The sequence below is a fragment of the Coregonus clupeaformis genome, chromosome 13, assembly GCF_020615455.1.
Source record: "Coregonus clupeaformis isolate EN_2021a chromosome 13, ASM2061545v1, whole genome shotgun sequence".
In the NCBI taxonomy this organism is placed as follows: Eukaryota; Metazoa; Chordata; class Actinopteri; order Salmoniformes; family Salmonidae; genus Coregonus; species Coregonus clupeaformis.
Genome location: NC_059204.1, coordinates 32,271,037 through 32,288,029, shown reverse-complemented (window position 1 = coordinate 32,288,029; position 16,993 = coordinate 32,271,037). Strand labels below are relative to the sequence as shown.

The following is a 16,993-nucleotide window of genomic DNA, read 5'->3' as shown; positions in this document are numbered from 1 at the left end:
AAAATACCATTATGACCGTATTATAATTCAGTGATATGGGTAGGACCGGTGTTCATGTTATCAGACTGTGTTGCACTTGGCTGTTGCAAGGTTTAGGTCTACCAGAGAGTTTATACATTTTGGGGTATCATGCTATACCTAATCTGTCTTCGAATGCTGCTATTGGCTGAGCATGAGAACAGTTATAATTTTTAACAACAGATGAGAGGCTTTGAATTCTGTTGATTTGCAGCCCAACAACAACCCCAAACCAACTTGAAGCAGAAGGTGTGAAGTACATTTCCCTTTTTTAGAAGCATATTTCCGAGGAGGGCACCCATCATGAATGATTTGAGGAAGTGCTGTATGGACACCTACTTTGCTTCCTCTCCATATATCATTTTAATAGAGAAAACACGGGGAGACCAATAGAGCCAACAGTTGCTATGCAGTTTTGAAATGTCCTGCCTGTGAAGTACTTCCCCTACAAATGGTCTATCAACACATTCCTGGTAATGACGGCATTCATATGAAATGATGAATTCACTTTTTATCCAAAGAAATTAATGTAAATCTGAGGCTAATTTAAAATGCCATCAAATGAATCATGAAAATGTCCTCAGTTGTGATTCGCATTGCTCCATGGTGAATAGTGAATACTAATTTAACAATGTAGTTGCCTAGTGGGATTTTTCCCATGGGAAATGGAGAGATCTTAGAGACAAATGACATTCAGTATGAGGAAGTTGTTCAGTCCCGTTGTGTGTGTGTGTGTGTGTGTGTGTGTGTGTGTTTGCGTTTTTGTGTGGGTGTGCATGCCTTCATGTCTGCATATATGCGTTTGTGTGTGTGTGTGTGTTGTACGTGTGTGTGTTTGTGTATTCACTTTTGTGTTTGTATGCATTGGTGTATGCACTTGTGTGTATGTGCACGTATGTGGGGCTTTTGTTGTATTTGGTTGCCTCCTGACTGTAACCATGACCTGTGTTCCCTGACTGTAACCATGGCCTGTGTTCCCTGACTGTAACCATGGCCTGTGTTCCTTGACTGTAACCATGGCCTGTGTTCCCTAACTGTAACCATGGCCTGTGTTCCTTGACTGTAACCATGGCCTGTGTTCCTTGACTGTAACCATGGCCTGTGTTCCCTGACTGTAACCATGGCCTGTGTTCCTTGACTGTAACCATGGCCTGTGTTCCCTGACTGTAACCATGGCCTGTGTTCCTTGACTGTAACCATGGCCTGTGTTCCTTGACTGTAACCATGGCCTGTGTTCCCTGACTGTAACCATGGCCTGTGTTCCCTGACTGTAACCATGGCCTGTGTTCCCTGACTGTAACCATGGCCTGTGATCCCTAACTGTAACCATGGCCTGTGTTCCTTGACTGTAACCATGGCCTGTGTTCCCTGACTGTAACCATGGCCTGTGTTCCTTGACTGTAACCATGGCCTGTGTTCCCTGACTGTAACCATGGCCTGTGTTCCTTGACTGTAACCATGGCCTGTGTTCCTTGACTGTAACCATGGCCTGTGTTCCCTGACTGTAACCATGGCCTGTGTTCCCTGACTGTAACCATGGCCTGTGTTCCCTGACTGTAACCATGGCCTGTGTTCCCTGACTGTAACCATGGCCTGTGTTCCTTGACTGTAACCATGGCCTGTGTTCCCTGACTGTAACCATGGCCTGTGTTCCTTGACTGTAACCATGGCCTGTGTTCCTTGACTGTAACCATGGCCTGTGTTCCCTGACTGTAACCATGGCCTGTGTTCCCTGACTGTAACCATGGCCTGTGTTCCCTGACTACAACTAAGCAGTAGCTGACAAAAGGTCACCCTCTGATAAACCAAGCTGACTTTTGATCTGTGGATCAGGGCTGCATCCCTAATGGAACCCTATTCCCTTTGTGCTGTTTCTAGTTACAAAGTCAAAAGGCTGCAGTATATTACAGTGGGGGAAAAAAGTATTTAGTCAGCCACCAATTGTGCAAGTTCCCCCACTTAAAAAGATGAGAGAGGCCTGTAATTTTCATCATAGGTACACGTCAACTATGACAGACAAAATGAGATTTTTTTTCCCAGAAAATCACATTGTAGGATTTTTAATGAATTTATTTGCAAATTATGGTGGAAAATAAGTATTTGGTCAATAACAAAAGTTTCTCAATACTTTGCTATATATACCCTTTGTTGGCAATGACACAGGTCAAACGTTTTCTGTAAGTCTTCACAAGGTTTTCACACACTGTTGCTGGTATTTTGGCCCATTCCTCCATGCAGATCTCCTCTAGAGCAGTGATGTTTTGGGGCTGTCACTGGGCAACACGGACTTTCAACTCCCTCCAAAGATTTTCTATGGGGTTGAGATCTGGAGACTGGCTAGGCCACTCCAGGACCTTGAAATGCTTCTTACAAAGCCACTCCTTCGTTGCCCGGGCGGTGTGTTTGGGATCATTGTCATGCTGAAAGACCCAGCCACGTTTCATCTTCAATGCCCTTGCTGATGGAAGGAGGTTTTCACTCAAAATCTCACGATACATGGCCCCATTCAGTCTTTCCTTTACACGGATCAGTCGTCCTGGTCCCTTTGCAGAAAAACAGCCCCAAAGCATGATGTTTCCACCCCCATGCTTCACAGTAGGTATGGTGTTCTTTGGATGCAACTCAGAATTCTTTGTCTTCCAAACACGACAAGTTGAGTTTTTACCAAAAAGTTATATTATGACATTCTCCCAATCCTCTTCTGGATCATCCAAATGCACTCTAGCAAACTTCAGACGGGCCTGGACATGTACTGGCTTAAGCAGGGGGACACGTCTGGCACTGCAGGATTTGAGTCCCTGACGGCGTAGTGTGTTACTGATGGTAGGCTTTGTTACTTTGGTCCCAGCTCTCTGCAGGTCATTCACTAGGTCCCCCCGTGTGGTTCTGGGATTTTTGCTCACCGTTCTTGTGATCATTTTGACCCCACGGGGTGAGATCTTGCGTGGAGCCCCAGATCGAGGGAGATTATCAGTGGTCTTATATGTCTTCCATTTACTAATAATTGCTCCCACAGTTGATTTCTTCAAACCAAGCTGCTTACCTATTGCAGATTCAGTCTTCCCAGCCTGGTGCAGGTCTACAATTTTGTTTCTGGTGTCCTTTGACATCTCTTTGGTCTTGGCCATTGTGGAGTTTGGAGTGTGACTGTTTGAGGTTGTGGACAGGTGTCTTTTATACTGATAACAAGTTCAAACAGGTGCCATTAATACAGGTAACGAGTGGAGGACAGAGGAGCCTCTTAAAGAAGAAGTTACAGGTCTGTGAGAGCCTGAAATCTTGCTTGTTTGTAGGTGACCAAATACTTATTTTCCACCATAATTTGCAAATAAATTCATTAAAAATCCTACAATGTGATTTTCTGGATTTTTTTTTCTCAATTTGTCAGTCATAGTTGACGTGTACCTATGATGAAAATTACAGGCCTCTCTCATCTTTTTAAGTGGGAGAACTTGCACAATTGGTGGCTGACTAAATACTTTTCCCCCCCACTGTATATGAACATGACTGTGCATTTTAATTCTCATGTACTCACTCTAGTGGTATAGGTCGTGTTCATTAGGCACCAATAATATATTTGTTTTTTCATCTGACTATGGATTTGTCCAATAGGAAATGCTTATTTCTGTTTTCAGTTGCGTTACAGTGTGCCAGATGTAGTTATTGGTGGTGCAGATAGTGAGTCGTGAGTAGTGAGATGCACCTGTTTCTGAATATCAACAGGAAGTGTGAATTAGGGACACTGTTTTTAGGTGTCCATTGAACACACATGGTAGACTACATCTGTACCTAATATTTGGGCTACCCTTTGGTGGTTAAGTAAGACTAGTTTTACACTCCACCAAGCGTTCTCCTTATCAAAACATCACTGACGCTTGAGTAAAGTTACAGAATCTGGCATACACCGAAATATCTGTGCAGAGCCCTCCATGTGGTGTGCAGTGAAGTCACAAAGCAGAACTTTGCTGAGCCACTACAGAGTGCCCTTATAGTGGAGTCTAAGTCCAGCCTAACTGGACACCAGTGATTGACGACAGTATGACAGGTCATGCCTAACTAGATACAGATGAGGTGTTTCTGAACCTAACGGTTTGTAGTGGCCTGCAAAACATAAACCACCATATGACTGAGCAGCTGAAAAACCGTTTTAGGTCTTGTTTATTTGTTTCTTTACTAGGATCCCTGTTAGCTGTTCCAGAAGATGTTCAGCTACTCTTCCTGGGTCCACAACGTCTTGTGTTTAGTGTTTACAGGCTGTTTGGATAGGTTACAAACAGACCTCTCCACACAGAGAGAGAAAGGAAAGATACAGGGTCTAAATAGGAACGTGCAGTTTCACGGCATGATAGCCCTAATACTTCCAGTCAATAGACAGGCTACAGTCGACTATGGTTGTCCGTCTATCATAGGGTTGTTTACACACCTTAGAACCTGTTGTTCCAGGTGCATAGTGGGAAAACCCAAATGTTCTATGCTCTGCAATGGATCTTGACTTCAAACAATCTATCATTGGCAGTCTTAAGATTGGGAAAAGGTTAGAGGGGAGAGGATATGAGTCACCCCTAATGCACCCAGTGACACAGATATAAAGGCTGAAATCCATATTCAGTAGTGAGAAAACATTTTAAAACAGAATGAAATGTGTAGGTACTACTTCAACTTGTCAAATAAGACACACTCCTTTTTGTTTTCTGTTGCAAAACATTTTGCTACAGTGTGTCGTAATGAACACATCCCTGGTTCCTTTGGGTAATGTCAGAGAGAGACTGTGAATTCTCAGACAGATGTTTGTGTAGGGGGAGACGAGGGTGGAGGGGGAGAGCCAGGATGGGATGCAGGAGGGGGGTTGGGAGGGCAGTGTAGCTGTGTGAATCACCTTTCTGGTATGAGTGTAAGGGCCACCCATGCCCATAACCCAAAATCAGGAGTTCATTCACCCCATGTCCTGAGATAGAGGGAGAAGAAGAGCGAGATCTGGCTTGGGCGTTGTCCTTGGCCATGCTACAATGTTTACACCATATGACACACACACAATGGGATCTTACTCCAACCTCATAATGTAGCCTTGGAATTTGTAATTGCTGCTGTTGTCGAAAGGAGTAGTGTGAGTCTTGTAAAGTTAGGTGTTCCTTAATATATACAGTTGATACATTTACAAATAAATTTGTACCAATGCAGTTGTCTTCTGTTTGGGAGTGACAGCCCATTTAGATATTCATACATTGTGCAATGATGTCTTATAATGGCATCCAAGAATGCATCTGGAAAGATTGTTATGAATTACATCTAATTCACAAAGTAAGGTCTTGGTTGTGTTTTGATAGATGATGTCACCATAGTCTAGGATAGGAAGCAGCAGTTGGGTTACTAAATTCACAGCGGGTATCATAAGAAAAGCCTTTGTGGTTCGTCAGGACTTCAGGATGGACACACACACAACACACACGTGGATACATGACATGTGGATACAGTGTATCCTCAGGGTCTTCACATAGAGAACCATAGAAGTCAAGTCCGTTCATTGAGGCGGCAAAGAAAGGGCTTTTTCAAAGAAGAATGATTGGTTCTCTAAACTGTGTTGTTGTGTTGGGCCACCATTGGCTTCCTGACAGGCTGAGAGGGAGGGAGGGGGAGAGAGAGAAGGAGAGAGGGTTTTTGGAGGGGATTTATAGCCTTAAAAACATACAAGCAGGCACACACATCCACTTCTGCTGCACTCAAGTATCCCTCTACACCCCCCCAGTCCCACTGGGAGGGAGGGAGAGAGGGAGAGATGGAGGGAGGGAGGGAGAGAGAGGGGGAGAGGGGGAGAGAGAGAGACTGAGTTGTGGTTTGCAATGGTCATTTTTGGTCAGTCACAGGGGTTCCGCACTTTTCACCACTTTTATTAATGAGTAACTGGCTCTTCACTGGACAAGCTAAAGCATCCCAGACTGCCCAAGTGGATTGTTCTGTTTTCTACTGCCTCACTGAGGACAAAGACTTTGTGTGTGTCCATTTTCAAACATTGGAGAGAGAACTGCTCTTTTTGTTTGGGATTATATTTGTATTTCTCAGTTGGACTTTGAGACTGCTGGAGCTGGGCTTATATGGTTTCTGTGTGTTAGTGCAGAAATATATACTTTTTTCCCTCCATGTGGATTGTGTGTGTTGGGATACATATATATATATTGCTTTGAGAAATCATTTGAGGAGACCATGCCCTTCTGCAGCACCTTTGGAGGTATCACTATCTGAAATGACTTTGGGGGTGACTGCAGTGCCTTAACTCTCTAGGCTTCTCTATCCTTGATGTATAAGTGGCCTCTAAACTCCATGTGAAGAGGATTGTTTTAAACCAACTTTTTCTGTTGATTACAGACTGCAAAGCATCTTTGCATTTTCTGGAGGCTTTAACTGACTGGAGGCTTGTTCTGTGTCTATCCCATGTCTTAACCTTCTTAACCCGGACCAACCAGTGCACCTGGCCCAACTGGCCTCTTAAGACTTACAAGGGGGATCAACTCTTTCTCAAAAACAGGAACAGGGGGACGGACATTTCCATTCCAGAAGAAGGGGGCTCCTGCTGTCCTGAGTGTAAATGGATATTTCCTCCCGCCCTCCACCCAGTTTCTCAGTTTACATTGGGGACACATGCCTAACTGTACTCTATGGATTTACCAGAGTAATCATTGACACAGGCTGTCATCTGGAGTTCTCGCTATCTCCGAGCCTGGACTTTTAGCAGGAGGAAGGAATGTCCCCCCACGTGCCACTGGTCACCAGAGGTTACATTCGTAACATCTCAGTATAAATAGGAATACTGGTGTGTGTGATAGTAGAGAAACCTTTCAGATATCGTTCCAGATATCTCTGTCTCCCCAGGCTCTTTGGGAAGGTTCAGAGAAGTTCTGTGTTAGTTCTGCCGAGGAGAGAGGGAGGAGCTTATGACAAATGACCAGTCCCCTGAGGGCTGAGGTTACTGCAGGTCAACTGCAGCCTAGGCGCTGTGTGTAAGAGGAGCCAGGGCTAAACAACGCTTGGCTCTTAGACAGAGAGGAATTCCATTCCTTCAACGACAAATGGGGAATACCAGACCAGCACCAGACCACTCTCCAGGCTTAGAGACCCTGCTCACACCTTCCACCTGAGGAAAGCGTGAAAGAAAAAGAGAGCGAGGGAGGGAGCGGACATTGCAGTCAGCATGGACACTGAGACAGACCGGGCATCTCTGTCTGACTGGGAGTCTATCCCCCAGCCACAGCCACACGATGAAGATGCCCAGGCCCACTGGGAGACCTGGGACTGGGAGTCAGAGATGGTCCCAGCAGTAAGTCACCCTCTCTGGGGCTGGGGTAGAGACAGGTGTGGGGGGATGAGTGGGTGAGGGTTACAGTTTGAAAATCCCAAGTTGATAATCGGCTTTGAAAGTAGTATATGATATTTTTGTGCTGTGCTGCAGTGACTTGCGGTAAACTTGTGGTCGCGGTCATTGTCTTGCAAATTTTTTGGGGTTGACACAGAACTGGTGGTGAGGGTAGGCTGGACAGCGAGTGGAGTGGATCTTGAAGATTCTCATAGGGTAGACCTATAGAGATGTACTAAAGAGCTCATCTCCTATATCTGTAAAGGCCTCTTCTGTGACAGCATGGCCAGCGCCATTGAGGCCAGCACCAATCTCCATTTTAAAGTAGTGGTACCCTCTATCCAACTCTATGGGTAGACCCATAGGCTCTTCCATTGCAGTGCACTGGGCTGGTTAGAATGACCCAAGGCAATGTTAGTGTCAAGTCTACCACCATCACCACCACACTGAGGGCTAATTGGCTGCATTCCCTCCCTTTTCAGGATAAAGAATGCAGTGTTTGTGTGGAGAGACAGGCGGACTGGCTGTGGTCAGCAGCACTGCCGATAAGAGCAGTTTCTCTTTCTCTGGCCTTCTAGAAGGAAATGTGTTTATCTGAATGTGAAGGAGAGAAAGACAGGGGAACTCCAGTTGAAGTATTATTAGCATCAGCATGGACTGTTTAGCATATTTTAGAGTGTTCTAGTTTGTGATAGGAGCTTCTAGGTGATTTCAGGCTCTGACAATCTGTAGAGAAAGAAAAGAGACACACAGGGTTTGATTCAATGCATGCAGTAGCCATGGTCAGATAACTTCCCTGAATGGGGTTGGCAGGTAGCTTAGCGGTTAAGAGCGTTGTGCCAGTAACCAAAAGGTCGCTGGTTGGAATCCCCAAGCCGACTAGGTGAAAAATCTGTCTGTGCCCATGAGCAAGGCACTTAACCCTAATTTCTCCTGTAAATCGCACTGGATAAGAGTGTCTACTAAATTACTAAAATGTAAATGTAACTGAAAAAAATATATATATTGTGTCATGTCTATTACCGTTTTCAGAAAAAACTGGGCACAACCATGTTACGCAGAAGTAAATTAGTTCCCTGTCTGTTTATTGCTGTCAGTGGGGGCATTACACTTGTGTGCGTATATAAAATGTTTTATATGTGTATTTACGTTAATGAGTAGACTACTTTTGTGTAAATGGTTCTCTCGCTCTCTCTCAGTGTTGTATGTTATCCCTCTCTCCCCGCTACAGGTATTGAGTCCCACGTATAAGCAACGCAATGAGGACTTTAGAAAACTCTTCAAGCAGCTACCTGACTCAGAACGTCTCATCGTGGGTGAGTAAGATGGAAGGATCAATGTATTCATATTTATTCTTCAACACCTGGGTGGTGTTCAGCAGGGCACACCGTAGCAAAAACATATTGCAACGGAGCAAGAAAGTCTGTTTTCCTAAATTCAGACAGTGACTCCCTGTTTCAAGTGTTTTCTCCCCGCTTAACATGACCTGGCTTTTCTTTTCTGTGTCCTCAATAGTACAGATCTTTAAAATTATTTGAAATCTTCATCTCCCTCGACTTCTTTTGATGTCTGCAAGGCATGACAAACTGAGTTAGGAGTGACTTACTGTGCCATGTTACCCCACCACAAGTGTATTCAGTGATGTGAGACATTTAGAACGTTGCAGATAGAAATGGAACCAGTTGAGCTAATGCAAATCCCTATTATTTTAGTATGAATTTATTTGTATAAAAAAAAAAACTCAAACAATAACAACCGCACATAAACAAAAGACAATAAATACAAATTTCAACAAACATCAGTGACATCACACCTGCTCAGACCCACATGTTCCCACCGCAACCATACACGTCACGTATGTCTCACAACCATACTCCCCCTCACCCTTCATCCCCTGGAACTTTCCAGTGCTTGTAGCATGCCATATGGCCTCAAATTGCACTGTTCTATTTTTCTCCGTAGCCCACACCTTTTCAATATTTAAATAATAATACATTTGATTCGTCCACTGTCGTAGTGATGGGGGATCATTTGATTTCCAGTTTTTATGTAGACGTTTTTTCAAAATCACTGACGAGAAAAGTATGGTCCACCCCTTTGGGTATCTCACCACACCCTCATATGCCATGTCTTGAAATATGCAGATAGACGGATTAAAAGTACATTTACATTGTAAAACTTCTGGCAGCCAACATTCTATCTCCGCCTATAACTTTTGGACTTTATAGCACTCCCAGAAGGCATGGATTATTGAGTCTTAGTTAGTTTTATACTTATGACATGACTCTGCCTTCGTGCTGTAGAATTTGTGAATTTTGTCTCTTGTATAATAAATTCTATACATAAGTTTATACTGGATTAAGCTTACATTTTGGTTAACTGTCATTTTGTTTGTTATGTTCCAACACTCCCTCCATCTTGGGCAAATCTTTAGTGAATTTAACAATATACACTACCAGTCAAAAGTTTGGACACACCTACTCATTCCAGGGTTTTTCTTTATTTTTACTATTTTCTACATTGTAGAATAATAGTGAAGACATCAAACCTATGAAATAACACACATGGAATCATGTAGTAACCAAAAAAGTGTTTAAAAAATCAAAATATATTATATATTTGAGATTTTTCAAAGTAGCCACCCTTTGCCTTGATGACAGCTTTGCACACTCTTAGCATTCTCTCAACCAGCTTCATGAGGTAGTCACCTGGAATGCATTTCAATTAACAGGTGTGCCTTGTTAAAAGTTAATTTGTGAAATTTCTTTCCTTCTTAATGTGTTTGAGCCAATCAGTTTTGTTGTGACAAGGTAGGGTTGGTATACAGAAGATAACCCTAGTTGGTAAAAGACCAAGTCCATATTATGGGAAGAACAGCTCAAATAAGCAAAGAGAAACGACAGTCCATCATTACTTTAAGACATGAAGGTCAGTCAATCTGGAAAATGTCAAGAACTTTCAAAGTTTCTTCAAGTGCAGTCGCAAAAACCATCAAGAGCTATGATGTAACTGTTTCTCAAGGCAAAGGGTGGCTACTTTGAAGAATCTAAAATCTAAAATATACTTTGATTTGTTTAACACTTTTTTAGTTACTACATGATTCCATGTGTGTTATTTCATAGTTGTGATGCCTTCAGTATTATTCTACAATGTAGAAAACAGGAAAAATAAAGAAAAACCCTTGAATGAGTAGGTGTGTCCAAACTTTTGACTGGTACTGTATGCCTTGTGTGGCGAGTTGATACAATTCCAAATCTGGAAGTTTAAAAACACCCTTAGATTTAGGGACATGTAAAACGTTCCTATTTATTCTATGAGTTTTATTTGCCCATATGAAGTCTGTTATGGCCGAGTATACTTTATTAAAGAATGTCTTCGGTGGGGTAATTGGTATTACCGGAAATAAATATAAAACGTTTGGGAGCCATGCCATTCTAAAGAGGTTTATTCTACCTGTAAGATTGATGGGGAGATTATTCCATTTAATTATATCTACTTTCATGTTGTTGAGTAATGGGATAAAGTTATCTTTATATTTTGTTTGTTTGTTGTCACTTATTAAGCATCTTAAGTATTTCATATTTTTTGTGGACCACTTAAAGTATTGCTGTAGATCATGAGTTATTCTTTTTCCTATTGCCATTTATTTCAGGTTAAATTTATATCCTGAGATTTTATATTATTTCTGAAAATATTTTTTACCAAGGGGGTCATTGAGTTTTCAATATTAGTCAGGTATATCAGGAGATAGTCTGCAAATAAGTTTAGTTTATATTCATGTTTACCAATACTGATACCTGTTACATTTGGGTCCTGTCTAATTCTTTCTGCAAGCGGTTCAATTGCCACTACAAACAGGAGGGGGGAGAGAGGACATCCCTGTCTCGTACCCCTTTCTAAAGCAATTTCATCAGATAATGTATTATTTGTGTATATCTTTGCTTTAGGATATTTATATAATATTTTTTATGACATTTATTATTTCATCTGGAAAGTTGAATGCTTCCAAAGTTTTCAATAGAAAAGACCACTCAAGACGGTCAAAAGCCTTTTCGGCATCAACAGACATTATTGATAAATGTACATGTTGTTTTTTAGCGGATTGTATTATACTAAAACATGTTCTTGTATTTGTTTGTAAGTGTCTCTTTTTTATTTATTTATTTATACAGTATGTATCAAGTCTGGTAATACTTTTGCCATTCTGTTGCTTATGAGTTTTGTTATTTTATTGTCAATTTATTAAACTTATCGGTCTGTAATCTGCTGGGGACTCTCCAGATTTTCCTGGTTTTACTGAAATAACTGTTTGATACATGGAACTCAGAAGCACTCAAATGAGTGGCATGTGTGTTTGTCATTTGCGTAAATAGGGGTGCTACTTTGTCCCAGAATATCAAATAAAATTCTATGGGAAAGCCGTCCATCCCTGGTGCTTTTCTCTGAGCAAATGTTTTAACGGTGTCTAATATTTCTTTTTGGGTGAGTTCCTTTTGCTGATAGTTGCTTTATGGTTATTGAGTCCAAGACAGCTGTAGAATCAGTCCAGCTGTTATTTAATTCTTATTTATATAGATTTTGATAGAAGCTTTTATAATTGTTATTAATAGCATTGTTGTTTCTAATTAAAGCATTTGTATACTTAACTTAAAAAATTCTAACTTGTTTGGCGTGTATTCATTTTGAGGGCTGCGAGGTGTTTACCAGTTTTTTTGCCATTAAATAGTATGCTTTATTTTAGTTTAACTTGTAGTTGTTGGCTATCTTCAAAAGTAAAATAGTTCTGAAATTGTATGTTCTTCTTTACTTTGTAAAGGTTTTTTATGGGCTTTTTCTAAGATAGTGATTTTATTAAAAATTTTTACTCTGATTTAACTTTTGCCGGGTATGAGATTATCATTGTACACCTTAAAAGCATCCCAAATTATGTCAGGGATCGGCTTTTCTCTGTCCTCTTTCTACATTTGTAATGGTAAAGGTGTTTATTTTTACATTTACATAATACATTTCGGGTCTTGAAGATTGGCTCGGTTCATTCTCTATATTCTGTCATAAGTGTATTTTCTGTTGGTGTAATTAAGCATGATTCATGAGAATGATCCGATATCACTATTTTATGGATTTTAGAACCCAGTATATTGTTGTGCATTTTTGGAAATAAAAATGTAGTCAATTCTTGAATAGCTTTTCTTACTTTGAGAAAAAAAGGTGTAGTCTATTGTAGTTGGGAATACAAATCTCCAGGTGTCCTGTAAAATATTTGTAGAGTCCCTATTCGATAAACGGGTTGGTTGTTTAGCAACAAAACCGATGCCTGCACAACTATGGGACAAAACAGACGGGGTTGGCTTAGATGACAACATGTAAACTATATTTGGTCTCCAATGTTTATTGAAAACATAAATACATTTGCACAATGAGCACTTGTTGTCTCTCGAATACATCATTACAGTTGTTGGTTGGCTAGCTAGCGAATTTGTGCCATATTAGCATTGACATCAAATCAGTAAAAACACCTCAAAACAAGACACAGTATCAAGAACAAGATTAAAAACTAGATGAAACTAGTCACTTACGATTCCCCAAATTTCTGAACGTTCTAAAACGTTTCACACACCCTGAACAGGCCCCAGGTTTTGATTCATACGCTCAGGTGGCTTTTCTGCAATGGGAGCTGTTTTGAAGCTCAAATGCACATAGATGCAGCCTTGTCCCAGATCTGTTTGTGCTCATACATTCTATCCTTAATGAGGCCAGACTATTTGGCATGATAATGAGTGACAAGGAGTTGGCATGCTAGCATAATTAGACTGGATAGATGTATTTGATCTGCAGATGTTTTATATTTATTGGTAGAGCCATGACTTCTTATAACCCCATGACCTTTAATAACCCGATGACCTTTGACCCTGTGTGGCAGACTACTCCTGTGCCCTGCAAAGAGATATCCTGCTGCAGGGGCGCCTCTATGTCTCAGAAAACTGGATTTGTTTCTATAGCAACATCTTCCGCTGGGAAACGCTGGTACGAACTTTAGTTTCCTTTACCATTCTCTACACTGGGCTCCTCTGTCCCTTAATGCACAATGTCCCAAATTACCCTCATACTTATGTATAGGCTATCTATGTTCTCTTAATAGAAGGTATTTGACTTAAAATTAAACTAGGTTGCTTGGTTGGTTCCATAGACTGCAGTATTAAAGCTGCAGTTTAGGAGTTGTGAATCTGTAAAATCATATGTCTTATCATAACCCAAAATATAAGGTTTTATTATTTCATGTTAACAAGCAACAGGAATGTAAACAAACAATGTATGTCTTCAAAATATGGTTAATACCATACAATCTGATGCCAATTACTTGCATCTAGAGTGCTGTCTATCAATTTGAGTAGTGTTATGTTTCCCTCAGCTGTATACCAAAACAAGTCTTGTTGAGGACCCCATTCTGTTGTTTTTCCAATCGCAGACTGTAGCTTCAATAATAACAGCTTTCATTTGCAGTAGTTCTAGGCTTTTCAGGAGTCCTGTTATCTGTAGTCTTACAGTTTCACTCTCTTCCTCTCTCTCTAGCTGACAGTCCGACTGAAGGATATCTGCAGCATGACCAAGGAGAAGACGGCCCGCCTCATTCCCAACGCCATCCAGCTGTGCACTGACAATGACAAGGTCAGCACTGGACACACACACACATGCATGCACATATACACAGGCATGGACAATTGCCACTCCTATTTGTCATGTTTTTTTTTATCTGAGTCTGGAGAAAAAATTTGTCCTCAGACCTGGAAGGAAGCCAAAGTCATTCCACTACCCAAGAATGGTAAAGCACCCTTTACTGGTTCTAACAGTTTACCAATCAGCTTGCTGCCGACTCTTAGCAAATGTAAAAAAATAAATAAAAAAGTCAACAAAAAAAACAAACAAAAAAAAAAGTGTTTGACCTGATACAATGCTATTTCTCTCTAAACAAATTAACAAAAGACTTTCAGCACGCTTATAGAGAAGGGTATCAAAATGTACTGCACTGACACAAATGACTGATTGGTTGAAAGAAATTGATAAGAAGAAGATTGGAAGCTGTACAGTTAGATTTCAGTGCAGCCTTGGCTATTATTGACCATAACCTGTTGTTAAAAAAACATATGTGTTATGGCTTTTAAACATTTTCAACCTGCCATATCGTGGATTCACAGCTATCTAATAGAACACAGAGGGTTTTCTTTAATGGAAGCATCTCTAATGTTAAACTAAGAGCATTGTATTTGGTACAAATCATTCCCTAAGTTCTAGACCTCAGCTGAATCTGATAATGAATAATGTGGCTATTGAGCAAGTTGAGGAGACTAAATTACTTGGTGTTACTTTGGAATGTAAACTGTCATGGTCAAAACATATTCATTCAGGGGTTGTAAAGATTGGGAGAGGTCTGTCCGTGATAGAGATTTTTGACACCACACTCCACAAAGCAAGTCCTGCAGGCTCTAATTCTATCTTATCTTATACCCACGATATGCAACTTTTCAGGGAAGTTAGGAACCAATATACACAAGCAGTTAGGAAAGCAAAGGCTAACTTTTTCAAACAGAAATTTGCATCCTGTAGCACTAACTCCAAAAAGTTTTGGGACACTGTAAAGTCCATGAAGAATAAGAGCACTTCCTCCCAGCTGCCCACTGCACTGAGGCTAGGAAACACTATCACCACCGATAAATCTACAATAATAGAGAATTTCAACAAGCATTTTGCTACGGCTGGCCATGCGTTCCACCTGGCTACCACTACCCCGGCCACCCGCTCTGCATCCTCCGCTGCAACTTGCCCATGCCCCCCCCCCGCTTCTCCTTCACAAAAATTCCGACAGCTGATGTTCTGAAAGAGCTGCACAATCTGGACCCCTATAAATCAGCTGGGCTAGACAATCTGGACCCTTTCTTTCTAAAACTAGCCGCCGAAATTGTCGCAACCCCTATTACTAGCCTGTTCAACCTCTCTTTCGTAACGTCTGAGATCCCCAGAGATTGGAAAGCTGCCGCCGGTCATCCCCCTCTTCAAAGGGGTGACACTCTAGATCCAAACTGTTACAGACCTATATCCATCCTGCCCTGCCTTTGAAAGCTTTTGAAAGCCAAGTTAACAAACAGATCACCGACCATTTCGAATCCCACCGTACCTTCTCCGCTATGCAATCCGGTTTCCGAGCTGGTCATGGGTGCACTTCAGCCACGCTCAAGGTCCTAAACGATATTATAACCGCGATCGATAATAGACAGTACTGTGCAGCCGTCTTCATCGACCTGGCCAAGGCTTTCGACTCTGTCAACCACCGCATTCTTATTGTGGTCCTCTGTAGCTCAGCTGGTAGAGCACGGCGCTTGTAACGCCAAGGTAGTGGGTTCGATCCCCGGGACCACCCATACACAAAAATGTATGCACGCATGACTATAAGTCGCTTTGGATAAAAGCGTCTGCTAAATGGCATATTATTATTATTATTATTATTATTATTATTATTATTATTATTGGCAGACTAAATAGCCTTGGTTTGTCAAATGACTGCCTCGCCTGGTTCACCAACTACTTCTCAGATAGAGTTCAATGTGTCAAATCGGAGGGCCTGTTGTCTGGACCTATGGCAGTCTCTATGGGGGTGCCACAGGGTTCAATTCTTGGGCCGACTCTTTTCTCCGTGTATATCAATGATGTCGCTCTTGCTGCTGGTGACTCTCAGATCCACCTCTACGCAGACGACACCATTTTGTATACATCTGGCCCTTCATTGGACACTGTGTTAACAAACCTCCAAACGAGCTTCAATGCCATACAACACTCCTTCAGTAGCCTCCAACTGCTCTTAAACACTAGTAAAACTAAATGCATGCTCTTCAATCGAACGCTGCTGGCACCCGCCCATCCGACTAGAATCACTACTCTCAACGGGTCTGACCTAGAGTATGTGGACAACTACAAATACCTAGGTGTCTGGTTAGACTGTAAACTCTCCTTCCAGACTCACATTAAGAATCTCCAATCCAAAGTTAAATCCAGAATCGGCTTCCTATTTCGCAACAAAGCCTCCTTCACTCATGCTGCCAAACATGCCCTCGTAAAACTGACTATCCTACCGATCCTTGACTTCGGCGATGTCATTTACAAAATAGCCTCCAACACTCTACTCTGCAAATTGGATGTAGTCTATCACAGTGGCATCCGTTTTGTCTCCAAAAGCCCCATACACTACCCACCACTGTGACCTGTACGCTCTTGTTGGCTGGTCCTCACTACATGTTCGTCGTCAAACCCACTGGCTCCAGGCCATCTATAAATCACTGCTAGGCAAATCCCTGCCTTATCTTAGCTCATTGGTCACCATAGCAACACCCACCCGTAGTATGCGCTCCAGCAGGTATATCTCACTGGTCATCCCCAAAGCCAACACCTCCTTTGGCCACCATTCCTTCCAGTTCTCTGCTGCCAATGACTGGAACGAATTGCAAAAATCTCTGAAGCTGGAGACTCTTATCTCCCTCACTAACTTTAAGCATCAGTTGTCAGAGCACCTTACCGATCACTGCACCTGTACACAGCCCATCTGAAATTAGCCCACCCAACTACCTCATCCCTATATTGTTA

At 41.8% G+C, this 16,993-nt stretch overlaps 1 protein-coding gene across 2 annotated transcripts in view; it reads left to right on the top strand.

Moving 5' to 3' along the window:
• LOC121579250 (protein Aster-B) overlaps positions 1–16,993 on the top strand; it is a 54,315-nt gene that overhangs the window by 18,191 nt on the left and 19,131 nt on the right. For both annotated transcript variants that reach the window (XM_041893690.1, XM_041893689.1), the window contains exons 4-6: positions 8,595–8,679; positions 13,284–13,387; positions 13,934–14,029. In XM_041893690.1, the coding sequence (XP_041749624.1) occupies positions 8,595–8,679; positions 13,284–13,387; positions 13,934–14,029 (285 nt within the window). The remainder of the gene's footprint in view (positions 1–8,594; positions 8,680–13,283; positions 13,388–13,933; positions 14,030–16,993) is intronic.